The sequence below is a fragment of the Caretta caretta genome, chromosome 10 (genome assembly GCF_965140235.1).
Source record: "Caretta caretta isolate rCarCar2 chromosome 10, rCarCar1.hap1, whole genome shotgun sequence".
NCBI lineage: Eukaryota > Metazoa > Chordata > Testudines > Cheloniidae > Caretta > Caretta caretta.
This window is the reverse complement of record NC_134215.1, coordinates 9,491,169-9,510,282: the sequence shown is the minus strand read 5'-3', so window position 1 is coordinate 9,510,282 and position 19,114 is coordinate 9,491,169. Positions and strand designations below refer to the sequence as shown.

Genomic DNA, 19,114 nt, shown 5'->3' with positions numbered 1-19,114 from the left:
ACGAGAACCAAAGGAAAGATGCCAGCGCACCCCACACAAGTCCTAGAGCTGCACTCTGCCAGAAGAAGCTGAAACGCATTGGGAAGTTTTTTCTTAACATCTTCCGCAGATTAAGATGTTATTGCAATAGCTGCTCAATTAAGTGCATTTCCTACTTTGGAAACACATTAAAGCTACGTTTCTGTTCAAACCTCTTCATACCCACGTTCATGTATGCAAAGAGGCACCAGGGCACAGATTCCACTAGGACTGCATAGCCAGGAGAAAGTAAGAGATCATGCTGCACAGGCCACAGGGCTATAGATCTATTTGAGGAAGACTGTGTCCAGACCACGCAATCCTCTAACACTTCCCCAACTGAGTACCCGCCACAGCATGCATACAAGTAATTAGGAGGAGTGGTGCAGGCTAACAACAGGAATGCAGCCAGAAAGGGGATAGATGGGTGGCCCCCAAAAAGAAAACATTAAAATGCCATCAGGGATGCACCTACAAATCAGATCAGCTTGCCCATAGAGGTGTATCCATATCTGGCCCATGTCGAAGCTAGGCAGTACTAATGATGCCCAGAATACAGTCAAATTTCACCAAGCACTCCAACAGGTAATGTAAGTGGACAAGGATGCAGTTTATTATTAATTCAGTCTGAGACAGGATGATTCAGGGGTTTCTAAGAGCAGGAAACAAACAGATAATGAAAGCTGGAACAAGGTTTGAATGATTCACTATGCCAGTCTAGCGATACATTAAGCCTTCTTGCAATCAGAGGCAGAGACTGAGTCCACAATATACTTAGGCTAGTGAAGTGGGTTTGGCAGCTAACGTGCCAACACTGGGTTCACAAAGAACAGCAGTGTACTAGGGGGTCGTTTCTCAAGGTCAGAAAGAAGTGGAGAGAAGAGAAGGCAAAGACTCAGCTTTCAATCTAGCATAAGCCATAGGCAGTAATACCCGCTCTTTGCAATGTCAAGGTAATTGCTAACATCCAGGTGGGCAGCATAGAAGAGAATGGGGGAGAATTTTGCAGAATACACAAGGAAGATTTGTAATTTTGCACTAGCTTCTCACCCTCACAGAATTTCACACACACCCCCGCCCCCCGAGCTTTAGCTCTGCAAGTCAGAGGTTTAACATCCATAGGAGCCATTCAGAGTTTGAACCAAAATTGGAACTGAGCATCATGCGGAATAAGAATCCACTGGGTCAAAAAAGTGCATTCACTAGAAAGAGGTTGACCAATTGGGACTTTCAGAGAACAGCTACAATGATTAATGGGGTGGAGGGACTGACATCTGAGGAAAGTGAGAATTAAATAGTCATAAGATAGACTAAATGACAACTAAGGAGAGTCAGGGGGAGGGGAATTGGGTAAACATTTTAAGGGTGTAACCGTCAACATAGGAGAAAGTATTTAGGAGGATCCAAGAGTTTAGGGTTAGAAAAGGATGAAAGTGAGCAGAGGAAGACTTAGGCTAAATACTAGAAAAGTTTCCTAACAGGGAGGTCTAATCAGACTGTGGAATAGCCATGCCAGGGAAGTGGTAGGAGTCCTATTGCCGAAGTCCATTCAAACCAGACACGGCACTCCATTTACAATGCTGGGAAGAACCCTACACTGGCATGGGGTTGGAAAAGGTGACTTGGTACTTCTTTTCCTCCTCTCTCCCCAGTCTCCGGTTCCTAGGATTCACAATTGGGGCTGGGAACAGTGGTGGCTAGAGGAATAGAATTGTGGAGTCAGTCACTTTGCAGCATTGGTGTACTACTAAACACAACATTTTAAATGCACAAAGCACTGCATAAACAATCTTCAACACCTCTATGGAGACAGGTAACCAATACAGATGGAAAAACAGAGGGAAAGAGGCTGACTTGTCCCAGGCCAACAGCAAGACAGTTATATAGCCAGGACTGGAAAACAGGAGTGTCTGGCTCCCAATCCTGCATCAGTCCCCCGGACCACCTTGTAACTAATGCTGCTAGAGTAGCTGGCCACTCCCTCGCTAGCCAGCAGACTTCAATAGTCGCAGCAAGTATAGGGTACTACAGTAATGCATTCTCGAGACAAATAACTGTACCAGGCAGTGCAATCACCACCCTTCATCACATACCTCTTCAAAACACTGCAGTTAGTCTGAAATCACAAGCTGTCCAGCTCTGATCTGACATCTCAGTCTTAACTTAATGATCTCATTACTATAAATATCATAACTCTAATGTATTCCTTGATGTTTTAGCGTTATATTCCAAAAATCCTCAATGATACTTCTCTCTGATAAAGGCCTTTTTAATCGCTGAGATATAGTTGCCTTTCCATTCTATTTCTATGGTGTTTTGTCAGGGACTTTTCAGAGATTTCTACTATTTACTATTGAAGCGTGGCTGAAAATTGCTGCAGTGATAGGTGCTATAGGTGTAATATTCTAAAGACTGAGTATTACCAGTTGCAAATGATTAAAAATAAACTGGGGGGAAAAAGTCTCTGGAGCCAGTAAGACATTTGCCAAACATTTAATACCACACCTCTTTCTGCAGTCCATTCTTTCGCTGGTAAACTCCGCAGGAAAAGGAACTTCTCTTCCGCATTTGTGAAGTACCATGCCCATTAATGGCGCCATGTAGAAGTACTATGCAAAAGTGATTTGAATTCCATCCTTTTCTGCAAGATTTCTGGGGTGAAGAACTACATGGCCCGCAACACACAAAAAAGTCAACATTGGTGGTAGATCTACTATATACCACAGCTCTATCTAGTGGAGCTTTATGAGAACTACAATTCAAAAATCTACTCTGGGAAAGCAGCTTGGAGAAGAAAGCAATGTCCTAACGCTATGGAAGTGTCTGGCTGGAATAGGATTTGACACACTGGCTATGTACAACTATTTTTAAAATCTACAGCAAGAGTTAGTAAAACAAATCCCAGAAGGAAGCATTTAATTTTGCCACCCGAGGAAACTTTCTTGCTCAACAGAATTAGTCAGACTGGAATCTAAAACCGTCATGCTCCATATTCATGAAACATAATATTTACAGTACGGTTCTAGAATTAACACGTGGAGCAGTGTTAATGGAACGCCTACTTAAGTAAATGTAATGCCCATCTGGAGTGAAATATTTCAAAAGTGTATTTCTGGTTGTGGTAATGTGCAAATCTAAAAAGGAAACAGCAGTATTCTCATTCGCTCCATTTTTAGCTAGGTACTCAGATGATCGCCATCACCAAAGAATCTGGGCCTCCCACAATCTTTTTATATATTTATTCTCACAACATTCCATGAGGTAAGGCAAAGCCACGATCCCGGTTTCACAGATGGGGAATGAAGACACAGAGATACTAAGTGATTTATCCAAGCACACACAGGAAGTCTGTGGCAGCACAGGGAACCGAACCTGGGTTTCCCAAGTCCCAAATTAATGCTCTAATTAATCCCTTCCTTTCCTAAGAGGGACTCGTGTGCTTGGACAACATGAGAAGTGAATGATACAACACCCCTCTTCCCCCATCCCACCCCAAATGCCAACAAACATATTTGCTTACAGTGATATAGTTAGTCTCCTCTGCAGTTCAGAGGGGAATGTGGCCTTGTCATCCTGTTTGCTGAACTATCGGGGGGGGGGGAAGGGGGGCTCCATATCAGTTCTACAATCTCTACTGTGTGCCAATGCAGTGGACACAAAATTATATCAGAGGCATCTGGAGGAAAAGGTGACCACCACAGCCAACACATGGATAGCAAACAGGTGAGGGAAGCTAGAACCGAATACCACAAACATACCAATGTTTAAAAGCTCACAAATATGCATCTACATTAGAGACTGAAATAAACTACATGCACAGAGACCATTAATACTCAGCTACCAACTGGGACAACTATATTTCTGAAGCTGGCTACACGCCAACATTTACACAAAACCTTCCAGTTATAAAGTTGTCAAGAGTCAGGACCCAATATATTCCACAGCCATGGAAGGCACCCCCTACCACAGAGCTGTGCTCCAAAATTTAAGTTTTCGTTTAAAATAAAAATGGTTTCTACCCCTTCTGATGGGAAGAAAACCTTGAAAACATGAACCAAATGTAAACTGAGGCAGCAATCTCTTCTTGACTCTGTAGACAGCCTGACACAATAGCTCTGAGAGGTGTGAACTGTCCAAATCTTATGACTGACAATAATTTAAGTTGCAACATTGTTAGCTATTTCACTAATCATTATAGCATAAGCATCCAATCACTGTAATACCTCTTCTTCACTAATGACAAAAACCCCAACTATCCCCCGTCAACTGCCAGTAAACTCAGCTTCACCCCTGCAACTTTTATGTTACAACTGTTCTGTTCATCTGAACATCTCTAGTGCAACAAAGATGTTGGGACATAAAATAGAATTGAATACCAGTGCATTCAGAGAGGGTACTGCACTGATTTAAATATGAAAATTCATTTGTTAAAAGCCTACACTTAAGACAATGAGATGATCCTGCTGTAGAACTCCCAGCTCACATCATAGTGCTGCAGAATCCAGGAACCTTACTATAGAACGAAGTCCATGAAAAGCTGGGCCTACACACCTTCTTGCCTATAGTAGCCACGAGACTGAAAGGACACAATTATCAACCTCTTCATCTCTACCCAACAGGAGCTAAACTTCTGGGCCTCCCACTAGTCAATCAGCGAGTTAGGCACAAATATGATCCCCATTGTACAGATGAGGAGAAAGTTGAAGAGAATTAATTGAGGACTTAAAGCAAGGCCATACCAAGCTGGTATTGAATCACCAGAGTTCCTGGCTCCACTCCCCCTGCAGTCCATCTACCAGACAAGGATTCTTAAACTTTGGACATTTGAACAGTGTCTCCTAAACACCAACATTCCTCTTTATGATTATGGGCCACCTCCCCTCCTGCTGACAGTCAATCAACATCCCTGTGAAGGCTGCAGCAATTACCTACACAGAAAAATAGTATTAGAAAAATAATGTATTTTCAGCTTCTTCTAAATGCAACTCAGCAGCTGGAGAGAGAAACAGCACCACACGACCAGTCTGCTCTCCCCGGATCACCAGCATGCGACCATGGACCAGCATCCAAATATCACTGCTCTAGACCATGTTTTTGAGCACTCCAAACTCTAAAGGCTCCAGCAAGAGCACCTCTGCAGCTTTAACAGTAAGCTTTTCCAGAGTCGCCCTTCAAGTCTCCAAATCCCTTTAAAACAGGGATGGGCAAACTATGGCCTGCGGGCTGCATCCGGCCCATCAGAACTTTTAATCTGGCCCTCGAGGTCCCACCGGGGAGCAAGGTCAGGGGTTGTCCCGCTCCGGCGCTCCAGCCGGCGAGCGGAGTCGGGGGCTTTCCGCACGGCTCCCGGAAGCAGCGGCATGTCCCCACTCCAGCTCCTACATGTAGGGGCAGCCAGGGGGCTCTGCAAGCTGCCTCTACCCCAAACGCTGCCCCACACAGTTCCCATTGGCCGGGAACTGGGGCCAATGGGAGCTGCAGAGGCGGTGCCTGCAGATGGGCCTCGCCTCCACATAGGACCTGGACAGGGGAAACATGCTGCTGCTTTCGGGAGCTGCTTGAGGTAAGCACTGCCCAGAGCCTGCACCTGAGCCGTCCCGACCCAGCCCCTTGCCCCAGCCTTGATCCCCCTCCTGCCCTCCAAACCCCTTGGTCCCAGCCTGGAGCACCTTCCTGTACGCCCAACCTCTCATCCCCAGCCCCACCCCAAAGCCTTCACCCCCAGCTAGAGCCCTCAACCCCCCCGGTGCCTCAGCCCTGATGCCCCTCCCACCCTCCAAACCCCTCAGTCCCAGCCCAGAGCAGCCTTCTGCACCCCAATTCCCTCATCCACCAGCCCCACCCTAGAGCCCACTCCCCTAGCCGGAGCCCTCATTCCCCTCCCCTCCCACCTCCAATCTTTTGAGCATTCATGGCCCGCCATACAATTTCTATACCCAGATGTGGCCCTTGGGCCAAAAAGTTTGCCCACCCCTGCTTTAAAACGACAATTAATCTCACTTAAGGTGCACCTCCCCATTCAAAACTAGCCATCCCCAAGACCCTCCAGAATCCAAACCAGATCATCTAGTCCATAGCAGTGACAGAGAAAGTCCCAATGTACTCCCACATGGCTCAGAGGGAGGGAAGAAAAAGAAACATTCAGCTTTGAGAGTCCGCGCCCTGTCCCCACACACACTAGCCCTTCATGTTTTCTGCCCTTACAGAGCCCATATAAATCATTTCCAAAGCAAAATCACTATTTTCTTACTCTGGAATAAAGATATTTTAATATCATACTTGCTGGGTGTTTTCTGTAGTATTAGATTGTTGGATTTGGGGGTACAATACCAGCATGCTAAAGAGCTACACTGGGCAAGCTACAATCATCATCCGAAGACCTAGCAATGAACTAGCTAGCAAAAATAAGCTCGTCTCAATTTTACTGTATATCTTTTTACCCTCGCAGCTGCAGATAAACCACAGTCAAGAGAGTCAATTATTGACCCCATTTGAAGGCATATTTGTACAAGGACTAAAATGGTAACACTGGAGAAGTCACATGGTTAAAGACTCGCTGATGTGGCATGGAAGCTTTCATGTTCTGCTTACACATCATTTTCTGTATTTCTTTCCTTGTATTTTATTACTAGAGACAGTTGCACGAGAACAGAATCTTTGTTGCTTAGGAGAGCATCTGCTCCTGCTGCTTATCCTCTTCCTCAAGTCATAATCTTACGTGACATCAAAATAGTTTCCAGAGCCACCAATTACAGTGTCAGAGGATTATGACTTCAGGTGGGGAATTAACAGCAGGAGCAGATGCTCTCTTTAAAAAACCCCCAAAGATCCTGTTTTCATATAAACATCCCTATTAATAAAACACAAGGGAAGTATAATAATATGACAGACAGAATTGTTTCTAAATATAAGACAGTTTTCAGCATTTTCCACAAGGCATCAGCTGCTCTTTGGAAAATTACTGGGTGTTAAAATATAAAGAGACACAGAATTTACAAAAGTGATATGTAGCACAGAAAAGAGGAGGAGGAGGAGATCTGCAATACGGGTGAGGAATAGCACAGTTCTGCATAATAAAACGATATTAAAATTCTGGCCAGCACTGCAATGACATCTCAAACAGGCATGTAGGAGAAAGCGGACAGGGGATTTTTGGATCTTTCCAAAGATCCCCATGGCACACAAATGAATTAGATAAAGAAATGCCTTTACAGATATGACAGCCCAGTAAAACACAAAAAATGATTGACACATCACAGGGACTTTATTTACTCAGATGTTGGTATGTTTTCCAATAGCTACTATCCCAAAGGAACAGGCATGCTCCTAGAGGCAGTAATAAGCAGTCTCATACATAGTTTGCTAGGTAGATAACACAGTCATAGCCTCTGCTGGATTTAATCCTAGAAAACAAGTCTGAAGCTGGGGAAGGGCTGGGATAGAGCTACCATCTAGGATGCAATAATAAATAATAATAATGCCATTTGATTTGAAATTTTTATTAAAATGTAATAGAGGAAAGCCACAGTAGGTGACTAAGAAAACACACCTAATGCCTTAAGAAAAAGGAGAGGGGAAAATAGCGTGAAGTCTCTGTTGAATGGGAAATATTTTGTGAGCTGGCTGCCACCATGCCAAGTGTAATTAAAAGCTTTATTCTCAAAAGGAGTTCACGGTTCATACACAAACGCTTCCCACCATGTGAGCTTCAGAACACTGCAAGGGGCTAGGCAAGACTTATTTAAGAACTGCCAAAGATGCAAGGGCTACACCAAAAAGAACCCCCCTTAGCCAATCAGAAGGCTTTGAACTGCTCTACTGGGGCACTATCAGAAAGCGACATTCACAAGGGATTAGCGGTCTGTGAATGAGCTGTAGTTACTTGTGGGGAAGGAGGAAAGGCTCAAAGTCGGACATCTTCAGTACTTAAAATGCTGCCAGATGTTTTTTTTTTTGTTGTTTACATGAAGTTGTCACTTGATCATGTAACTGTATGATTGAAGCTTCAAATCAATCATGATGGGACAAGCGGATTAAAAAAACCGTACAGAATACTTACAAGTAGCTCATTGACTGGCTCTTATTAAAATGAGAGGCCACCCTTTGTGCCAAGGAGTTAAATTTCACCTGTCAGCTTCTTAGCATGCTAAAAGGCCAGGAGAACATTACACAGTGCTCCCACACTTGACCCATATATAAGATGGAGGGAAAGGCAATGGGGATAAATCCTGAACAGCCCCAGAAATCCCACCTCAGCCCCTTTCTCACTCACCTCCGTACAATGGACTGCTGAAGATTTTTGCAAACTGTGAGAGATTCTCCCATAAACATGTGGCACATGATGACCTCAAGGCAGTTGGCCATGAATGACATCACTGCATCAGACTGCAGAGTCCCACTCCGGGAGATGATACAAAGGCGCTGGAGAGAAGAACAATGACTCAGTGCCTGGAAGAACTGGGTGTTAGCACTGAAATACGGCTGCTCTAGCCTGCAAGAAAAAACACAAACAAGTCAGAGGATGAATTTTAATTCTGCTTTAAAACAAGTGGGGGATGCAGCATTCGTATGGGGCTATGAATGGTGCAATAAGTGTCTCCAATTTAGCCATGTGTTGCTCCCACTTGAAAACAGCTGGTGGATTCAGAGATCAGGAATGGCCTGGCACTATCTATATACACAGTACACATGGTAGTCTCATATCTGAGTGGGAGCACCATAGCAAAGGTGATATTCCAATCTCAGCCATCTTGCTTACAGAGCGCTACCCTTCAGCAATGAGCTGTTTACATGACAGCGGCAAACAGAGACTGAGGCAGGCCCAGACTTGGCTACGTGGCATCTGGTCAGAAGGCTAGTAGCTGGCATGGACCATGGGGCCTTGCTTCTCCAGAGGTCCAAATGCTGAGCAAGCTAGTCACCATCCTCTAGGCAACAACCTCAACGTAAGACTCCAGGCAGAGCGAACCAAGTATGAAAAACTGATTCACGACGGACACTGATGGAGACCTAGTGCTTTTGAGCCACGCGGCTGAACATCTTCAAGCCCTGAGAGGTCAGCAGAGAGGAGCTGGAGAAAGAAGAGGGGTCAGAGAAGAATCTGTCAGCACAAGCTTCTATGTGACCTCTTCTATATTTCACATGGGCTGAAGAGTTGGTCTGGATTTGATTAAGTAAAGGAATCTGACAGTCAGTCTGCAGCACATGGACTATTTCAGAAAGAAATGTGTCAATTTGAAAATACACAGTGGAAAGTACTAAATACCTCCCCCTCCCTTTCGGAAGTTTCTGGAAGCTATCAGTTTCCATGCTGTAACTTGCAGCCTAACCAGATTCTGCATGTACAAAATAATAATTTTACAGAAAGTATCTCCACTGCAAAAGGTCAGTGTCACCTAGAAGATATGGCTGCTCAGTCCAGGTTTGCTAGAAGGATCTCAAAGCCGTTAAGAGACTCAGTCATTGGGTCAGCAGAGCCAGGAGCTTGGAGATGTGTAATCCATTAGATGACAACTAGCAGGCAATCCCACCCTGAACTGGATAATCTCTATCCAGCCTTTCATGGAATGGGGGCATATCTGAGCAACTCTTCGTTCTGATAATTGTTAAGTCATGTTTTGCGAGTCCAGAACTTTCTGGCAGTAAGGACGCTTGTGGAATGGTGTTTTTATTTGATAGCTACCCAGCAATTCACCATAGAGGTGAGCAATACCTGGCTGTCACTGAAGATCCTGCATTATACTCATTTCTCTGGTTGTGTTAACTGAAAATCAGAAACCTGCCTGATTTATCCAAAATATGTCATCATCCTAATGTGAATCTGACACAAAGACACACTGGCTCCCATTTTCTGGGTTAATAACTTCCAAACACGGGTAGGGAAAGTGGCAGAAAAATGCATACTAGTAATACTCTATTTTATTCACTAGGTGACACTGCTGCTTTGTAACATCACCTGAAATTAATTTCTAGGCTTGCAGAAAATTCTTGGTGGTGGTGGAATTAGCCAAATGACACCCAATCCGGTTTTCAACAGACTTTATTGCCAGATTTTAAATGCTGAGCAGCTCCTCCAGATAAAACCTTCCCCAACTCCATTTGGAAAGTTATGACACCTTAAGTAGCGTTTCAGAGTAGCAGCCATGTTAGTCTGTATCTGCAAAAAGAACAGGAGTACTTGCGGCACCTTAGAGACTAACAAATTTATTAGAGCATAAGCTTTCGTGGGCTACAGCCCACTTCATCGGATGTACAGAATAGAACATATAGTAAGAAGATTATACATACACACACGTTGAAAGTTACCATACAAACTGTGAGAGGCTAATTAGTTAAGATGAGCTTATTATCAGCAGGAGAAAAAAAAACTTTTCTAGTGATAGTCAAGATGGTCCATTTAGACAGTTGACAAGAAGTTGTGAGGATACTTAACATAGGGAAATAGATTTAATATGTGTAATGATCCAGCTGGGAGTGGCTGGGTCATTACACATATTGAATCAATTTCCCTAAAGTTAAGTATCCTCACACCTTCTTGTCAACTGTCTAAATGGGCCATCTTGATTATCACTAGAAAAGTTTTTTTTCTCCTGCTGATAATAAGCTCATCTTAACTAATTAGCCTCTCACAGTTTGTATGGCAACTTCCAACTTATCTGTACGTGTATATCTATATCGATATATCTTCTTACTATATGTTCCATTCTATGCATCCGATGAAGTGGGCTGTAGCCCACAAAAGCTTATGCTGTAATAAACTTGTTAGTCTCTAAGGTGCCACAAGTACTCCTGTTCTTTTTTCTTAAGTAGAGTGTTCTTATGGCACTGCCATGGGAGACACGCAGGCTTTTCCTTTGTGGGAAGCTGTACAAATCCTCTCCTCAGAAGTTGCCAGTCTGTGGCGGACAGGCATACCATAGTCCCTGGATGCAAAGTTCTCTGGGCCTGGCCAAATGGAAGCGACCACTGCAGGTCAAATTGTTTTCTCCAAAGATTAGTTTTGCGATGCAACTAGCTCTTTTTGGAGATGCTTAGCCTCTCAAAGGCTAGCTCTACATTAGAAGCCCTTTACCAGTATAGGGATACCAGTATATTAGACTGGCAAAACACTCGTACTGTGGACATAGCTATAATGACAAAATTGTGCTTTGTACTGGCATAAAACCGACCCCCAAGTGAAATAAGCTATATCTGTAGCTTTGCCAGTATAGTTGCATCTGCGCTAGGGATTTTTGCTGACATAACTATGTCGGCCAGCAATCACGCCACTGTCTTTTGTGCCAGCAAAAGCCCCTCGTGTAGACAAAGCCAAAGGCTAAGCTGCTCTCCTGTCTTCTACTGCCGCTGTGCATGCTGCACCTGCTACAGACAGAAGGTGTCAGTCAGAGCTCTGAATCCAGCAGCTTTCAAAGATGTTTTTAAAAATGTCTTTTAAAATGTCTTCTGCAGTTTCCACAGTATGCATCCGATGAAGTGAGCTGTAGCTCATGAAAGCTCATGCTCAAATAAATTGGTTACTCTCTAAGGTGCCACAAGTACTCCTTTTCTTTTTGCGAATACAGACTAACATGGCTGCTACTCTGAAACCTTTAAAAGGAAAAAGTTCTATTGACCTAAATGCCATCTGCAGACCTCATGAAGAAACCTGTTGTGAGAATGTTGACAGAATTTACACCATGTCATTTTCATCACTGTTATTTAGCTATAGCTGAGGTTTCTTTATGTACCTGGATGAGACTTGCTACCTTTGTTTGGGAGAGTTAAAGCATTCAGACTCTATGGAGAAAGGCCAATTCAGAAGCAGCAATGAAGACAGCTTTTGGAGGGTAAATGTTCTGTGATGCTGGGCAGCATAGAGCAAACACCAGCTAAGAGAGCTAACCAGAGGTTCGATAAGAGAGCTCTTTGTAGACCAACATGTTAACTTGTAATGCTCTGCACTGCCAAGACACGGTCTTAGGAATATGTCCTCCTTGGAGCCCACAGGGGCTTGAGGGTATACTGACTACCTCTGCTTCTCAAGGACAATACAGGACACACCATCCACGCCCATCTCAACAATCCTGCTATTCAGGAGGAAAACCCTCTAATTTTCAAGCCAACACAGCTACCTTCCTTGGGACCTAGAAGCTAGTATACTCTCCTCCTTACGTTGGTCCAAAAAGATCCCCCTCTTCTCCACACACACAGACACACCTTTCTAGACACGCATGAATGAAAATGGAGATCAACAACAGGCCCTCACCTGAGATCCCTCAAGCACTTGCAGTGTTTCAGCATGTCCATGAGGGCAGACATATAGACCACTTTTCCCATCATGCCCAGATTGGCTAACGAGAGAGTCCGCAGATGCTGGCACTGCAATCCAATGCTAACAAGCCCAGAACCAGTCAGGATATTAGGCATCTGTGCTAAAGTGAGGTTCTGCAAAAAGTTCAACTGGCCAATGGCAGCCACCTCTGAATCCCCAACACTCTGTGCCCGGCTGCAAGGGGGCAGTGAGTTCCGAATTGCTGGCTCATTCCGGGGCATGGCAGAGGAAAAGCTGGACCCAATTAACTCCAAGTTTTTCAAAAATGGGAGGTTCTCCAATAGAGTCCAAAACACAGAGGATTGAGACTTCTGATTTGACTGCTCCAAGAAGTTCTTGGCGTATGTTGGCACCCCGATCCGGATTTTCTTTCCAAGGCCTGGGGGCACCACATTAGTCACAGACTGCACAGGTAGCTTGTCTGTGTTTGTAGGAACATCTGTGATGGAGCAAACTGGCAGCGCCAAAGACAGCAGGTGCCTTAGCCGTGCCAGGAGCTGGCACAAATGCTTCCCTAGGCTTTCCGAGCTGTGATGATGGGCAGCAGAAAGATTCAGATGTCTCAGATTGCAGCAGGAAACAACTAGACTCTCCAGAATGCTGCTGTCAATATCATCTTCTGCCTTCCGAAACAAGGAGTCAGAAGACAGACAGTGAATGCAGCCACTGAGATTCAAACTGGTCAAGCTTTTGAGATCCTTCCCACCATTAATAACCCGCAGGATCAGGTGGCCACCAGATAAGGTGCAGCGGCTGAAGCTGAAGTAGAAAGGGTTGTTGAACTTCAAGTGCTGAAGGAGGCCAGATCCATTAATCCAGGATTTGGGCAATTGCAAAGCATCCAAACATACATTTCGAGCCATGGAGTCCAAAAGGTTTTTAGTGGTTCCACTCTCTGCAAAACTGCCAGGGGCAGAAATGAGAAAGGCATGAAGATTCTCTGGGGTCCGGTCACTTAACACTGCCAGATACAGTCTCACCACCTCCTGATTGACATAGCCAGGAGCCAACCTAGCATAAAAGACACGAAGGTTCTGGTAGTGGGGGACATTACTTTCACCCACCATCAGCTGGCCAGACAAAATGAAGCCTTCTCGGGATCGGTCTAGAATCTCAAAATAGAGCAGCAGTTTCTCAAGGCTGGTGCAGCATGGAACCACCCCATACGACGGTGTGTAAAGGGTCTGCTTGAGCTCCAGTACACGACTAAGTGTGGCTTTACATTCACTGCTCAACTGGCTGGCATCAAAACCAGGGTTTACATCAATTGCCAGTGAGCGCAAGTGCTGGAGAGCAGAGAGCATCTTGGAGAGGCGGAGAGAGGTGAGATGGCAGCCAGACAAGTTCAGCTTCACCAGGTTCTTGCATCGTATTACATAGTCAATTGTGGAACTGGGCAGCCAGTAGCAGCCAGCCATGTTCAGCTGGTGGATCTCTTTTCCAATCCCCCTCATAAGCTGCTTCACTTTGTCCTTGTTGACCTGTATTTAAACACAAACTGCTTCAGTAACGTTGAAGAGGATGATTATACTGCCTCACTTCTCTGTGCCTCAGTTTCCCATCTCACAATGGGGATAATGACACACACACCCTCTACTAAAGTGTTTTGAGACCCTTGGATGAAATATACAATATAAGTACCAAGTATCATATTGTTGTAACTGCTGGTGGTTTGTTTTACCCTTCAGACTTAGGATCTTGAAGATTACATTTCATTTAGTTTCTAGTTTGAGTCTGCATTACTGACTGACCCTAACAGGTGCTAAGTGACAATGACTGACAGGAATTGAGGGTATTCACCACTTCTCAGCTTCAGGCCCTATGTCTGCAGAATTATGCATCTGTGGAACAGCTCAAGTTGACAGAGGAACAACTGCTGCTTCTCTCTGCTTCATCCACTTTCCAGCCCATTCCACATTAGATGAAATATGCTTTCTCCCTTTCCTACACTTAGAGAGACAGTCAACTTAAAAGTCACACTTCTACCTGGAAGTTTTTTACTACCTACTATCATTACAACACTTAATATTTTCTATAACCAAGAGACAGAAAAATACATTTGTCGGTTTTAGTTTACTTTGTGTATTTGACAGCACTTTGTGTAGTCATTTCCCCCTGTTCATGTGGGTGCTTCACTAATACGAAGAGAAACAAATTCTAAAGAAATAAGAAACATTGTAATGACATCTTAACATTATCATCCTGGGAAGATAGAAATGATCAAATCTACATTTAACTTTTTTAAAAGCTACTTGTTTTCAATTTGTTACTATCCCTTTAGTTTATCACCTGCAGGCTATTACATACAATTTAAGGTTTTTTACAATATAGTTAAGTGATTTGGAATACAACTAACATTCTGAAATAGTTCTACTGTACATTCTAGTTAAGAATTTTTTTTAAAACAGCACTGTGGAAAAACAGAAGTGGTTGTAACATTGGCTTTCTGGATTACATCCTAAACCAAGTGATACTAGGTCTCTGGAGTAGCCATACTAACTGTTCTAATTCTTAAGAAATCCCCCCCTTCCCTCCAAGTCAGGGCTAGAAGGATATAACTATGTTTATGATTTGTTTTGTACTTGGAGAAATCAATCTGTCTTCATACTCTCAGAAGCAGCCCCCTCTGGCAGCCTGCCACAATCCCCATGCCCCATCTGGGCATAAAACCAGCTTCTCCCTACCTGATATTCTTTATGAAGTAGCACCGTGTGGGTTAAACTCTTGTCAAGACAAAGAGTTGCCAGCTTCCTGCAGGTTCTCCTCACATTCAGAACAAGGTCTGTGCAAGGAACATAGCTCAGGATGTGCAAAAGGATCTCATCTGAGAACTCCATCAGGTTGATGCCATTACTGTCCTCCCCAATCTCTGCACTCAGCATCTCCTGAAAGGAAAGAGCAGCAAGTCAGCTCAGAAGCCTCATGGAGTTAATGAGAGACAGAGGAGAAAAAACAGACCTGGGAAGAACAGGATTTATAAAATAAGCCAAGGTGGAAATGGATGAAGCCTCACGTATTGAGCTATCGGCTACTACTGTCAACAGAGCCAAACTTTCCTCGAGATCAGATTTTGCACTTGTCAAGGTTCCTCCCCCACTCTGAACTCTAGGGTACAGATGTGGGGACCTGCATGAAAAACCTCCTAAGCTTATCTTTACCAGCTTAGGTCAAAACTTCCCCAAGGTACAAAATATTACACCCGTTATCTTTGGACTGGCCGCTACCACCACCAAACTAATACTGGTTACTGGGGAAGAGCTGTTTGGACGCGTCTTTCCCCCCAAAATACTTCCCAAAACCTTGCACCCCACTTCCTGGACAAGGTTTGGTAAAAAGCCTCACCAATTTGCCTAGGTGACTACAGACCCAGACCCTTGGATCTTAAGAACAATGAACAATCCTCCCAACACTTGCACCCCCCCTTTCCTGGGAAATGTTGGATAAAAAGCCTCACCAATTTGCATAGGTGACCACAGACCCAAACCCTTGGATCTGAGAACAATGAAAAAGCATTCAGTTTTTTACAAGAAGACTTTTAATAAAAAATAGAAGTAAAGAAATCCCCCCTGTAAAATCAGGATGGTAGATATCTTACAGGGTAATTAGATTCAAAAACATAGAGAACCCCTCTAGGCAAAACCTTAAGTTACAAAAAAGATACACAGACAGAAATAGTTATTCTATTCAGCACAATTCTTTTCTCAGCCATTTAAAGAAATCATAATCTAACACATACCTAGCTAGATTACTTACTAAAAGTTCTAAGACTCCATTCCTGTTCTGTCCCTGGCAAGAGCAGCATACAGACAGACACAGACCCCTTTGTTTCTCTCCCTCCTCCCAGCTTTTGAAAGTATCTTGTCTCCTCATTGGTCATTTTGGTCAGGTGCCAGCAAGGTTACCTTTAGCTTCTTAACCCTTTACAGGTGAGAGGAGCTTTCCCCTGGCCAGGAGGGATTTCAAAGGGGTTTACCCTTCCCTTTATATTTATGACAGCACTCTTGCCTTGCCAATACTGCAATGTCTTCTCCCTGTTTTGCCAATTCATCAGCCTCCTTCTAAGTGCTGATTTAGAAACAGAATAAAACCCCTTTATGCTTATTCTGCTTTTGTAGTTTATTGCTATGGTGTTGTTACTAAACTAGTTAATTCCCAGTACTGCCCAAGACCTGCTTTGGAATTGGGAAAGTGAATTCCCCCTACTTCAGAAATGCAAGATATCACCTCTATTCCCCCCACCCTCAAGACATTTGACCTAAGAAAGAATCTCTTACTTTGGCTCATCTTTTATACCACCATCTGCCTTCAGTTTATTTGTACATTTTACGTCAGATGTTTACATCATTTGAAACTACAGAAATTGCAGAGCCATATTCCCTCTACGGTCAGTACAAAGCCATATTTCACCTCTGTTTTTCCTTTTTATCCTCTCCCTTGAGATCAGATGTCATGGCAAGAATTCCCAGGTAACAGACTATTAATCCCAGAGCTCATCAACACTGCAGCAGCCACTGGGAATGATTCTGTAGCAAAGTGAGACTGCATTCTCCCTCTCCACCCAGGCCTGAGTGCATGGCGTTTACAGCATGCCTACACAGAGATAAGAACCAAACTAGATCATTAAAGACCCTCACGGAAATCCTGTCCCATTGAAATCAATGGGAGTTTTGCCACTGATTTTGATGAGGGCCAGGATTTCTCCTCCTGTCTTTAAAAGAGCTCAAACTGAGTTTGCTGAACTGACTGAAAGCCATGCAGTATCCTAAATATATATGATATATGAGTTTGGTTGGTCCTACGGTCAGACTCTGTTTTAAGAGTAGGAGTACTAGTGGCACCTTAGAGACTAACCAATTTATTCGAGCATAAGCTTTCGTGAGCTACAGCTCACTTCATCGGATGCATCAGACGCTGTAGCTCACGAAAGCTCATGCTCAAATAAATTGGTTAGTCTCTAAGGTGCCACTAGTACTCCTTTTCTTTTTGCGAATACAGGCTAACACGGCTGCTACTCTGAAACCTGTTTTAAGAGTCTAGACGTACATTTTCTAAACTACAGAGAAAACATTTTAAGCCAGTACAGAAAAATAAATACCCAGCACAGACATGGCCAAATATCCCACCAACACACTACACTACAGCTAGAGCACTGAAACAGCTGAACCACTCCTTTAACTATCATTTCAGAAACCGTGATTATGCAGTTCTCATGGATAATGAAAGATGCATGAAGCAAAGATCACAATTTATACATTCCTGCTAACTCATAGAAAGAATTCATCCACGAGTAAGATCCTAGACAATTCCCCTTCCAGTTTAACTAAACAATTCACAGCCGGGCACTGATCGCCAAACATGGAAGTGAAAGGATCACCTAGCAGGCCCCAGAATTAGCCTAGCTTGATCTAAGGTTCCTTTCCATTCATTTTGCCATTCTAATCCCTTCCATGGTGCTTTCATTTGTTCTAATCAAGAACAAGTATGACAACAGTCCTTGGGTCTCAAAAGAAAACGAAGCCAAACCAACACCAATAGGATCAAAAGAACTGGGGAGCAGGGAGCGTGAGGTTAGACTCACAGAAAGGTAGGGCTGCAAGGGACCGCAAGGGAAGAGTCCAGCCCCCTGCCCTGAGACAGGCCCAAATAAACCTAGAGCATCCCTGACAGATGCTTGTTCAGCCGATTCTGAAAAGTCTGCAAGGAAGGGGATTCCACGAAGTGACACGCGGGGAATGGGGATTGTCCCGCTGGGAAAGGCGCCAGCCTGCCCTCGAGGGCCCCCGCCAGAGCAAGGGGGCATCAGTGCGGCGCCCCCACCCCCACCAGAGAGTGGGGGCTAGGAGAGCTCAGCCTCCCTGGCCCACTCAGGACAGGGCCTTGCGGCGGGGGAGCGGAAGGGGGAGGCGGAATACACGGGGAAGCGAGGGGACGGCAGCGGGGAAGCGGGGCCGCAGGGCCCCTAGGTAAGAGGCTTTGTGGGGAGGGATGCAGGCAGGAGGGGGCGGAGTCGGATGGAGAGGGAGGGGCGGGGGTTGCTACGGGGCCGGGCCCCCAGCGTTACCTGTCCCGGGTCGAACATGGTCCCCCAGCAGCCGCCTCCAGAGCCCGGCCCGCCCGGCCGAGCCGCTTAAACAAGCCGCTTCCCCGGCTTCAGGATCACCCTCACACTTCCGGCGCATCTCCGACCTCACTTCCGCTCTCTCTCCTGGGCCAGCCCCCTCCCCCTCGCCTTCATCTTGGGAGTGGCGCCGTCCTTTTGCCGCCATATTGGGAGTGGCCTGGCCGCTCATTCGTGCCGCCATCTTGAGTGTGGCAGTGGCTCTCGCCCCCTTCCTAGCTGTCATGTTGGGAGTGGCACTGGGCAATCCCTGATTCTTTATGGCAATTTTTCCAAACGTTCTTTGAGCCATGATATGAGATTACACGGAGAATCGTCTCTACACTCTCTGCCATAGGTCCTGATAGCCTGGGCCAGCAAAACCTCCCTGTAGAAAAGATCTCATCATTCCATACAACAGTCATAGGGTTTTCACTGTTGCCAACCCCAAGCAACATGAGTCAGGTGCCAAAAAAAACCCATAAAACTTGGTTTAGAAAGCAAGATATGTTATTAAAGTAATACCTGGGGGAGGGGGTCTTTTAACTTCCCTTCCAGTTTCTGAGCCATTAGGGAATCACGTTTTCAAGCATTTATCACAGCTAATAATTTACTCTTTTTTTTAAATGAAAGCTAGGGTTGTTGCATAATCCCATGACTCCAAGAGCTGGGACTTTAGGACAAGCAGC

At 44.7% G+C, this 19,114-nt stretch overlaps 1 protein-coding gene across 2 annotated transcripts in view; it reads right to left on the bottom strand.

The window, feature by feature from the left end:
• The window catches only part of FBXL18 (F-box and leucine rich repeat protein 18), a 30,965-nt gene extending 12,477 nt beyond the window's left edge, over positions 1-18,488 (bottom strand). For both annotated transcript variants that reach the window (XR_007358852.2, XM_048867077.2), the window contains exons 1-4: positions 18,390-18,488; positions 15,013-15,213; positions 12,263-13,809; positions 8,291-8,509 (exon numbers count right to left, since the gene is read on the bottom strand). Coding sequence is in view for 1 of the 2 variants with exons in the window: in XM_048867077.2 (XP_048723034.1) it covers positions 8,291-8,509; positions 12,263-13,809; positions 15,013-15,213; positions 18,390-18,407 (1,985 nt within the window). In the remaining variant the exon portion in view is untranslated. The remainder of the gene's footprint in view (positions 1-8,290; positions 8,510-12,262; positions 13,810-15,012; positions 15,214-18,389) is intronic.
• Between the last annotated feature and the right edge of the window lie 626 nt (positions 18,489-19,114).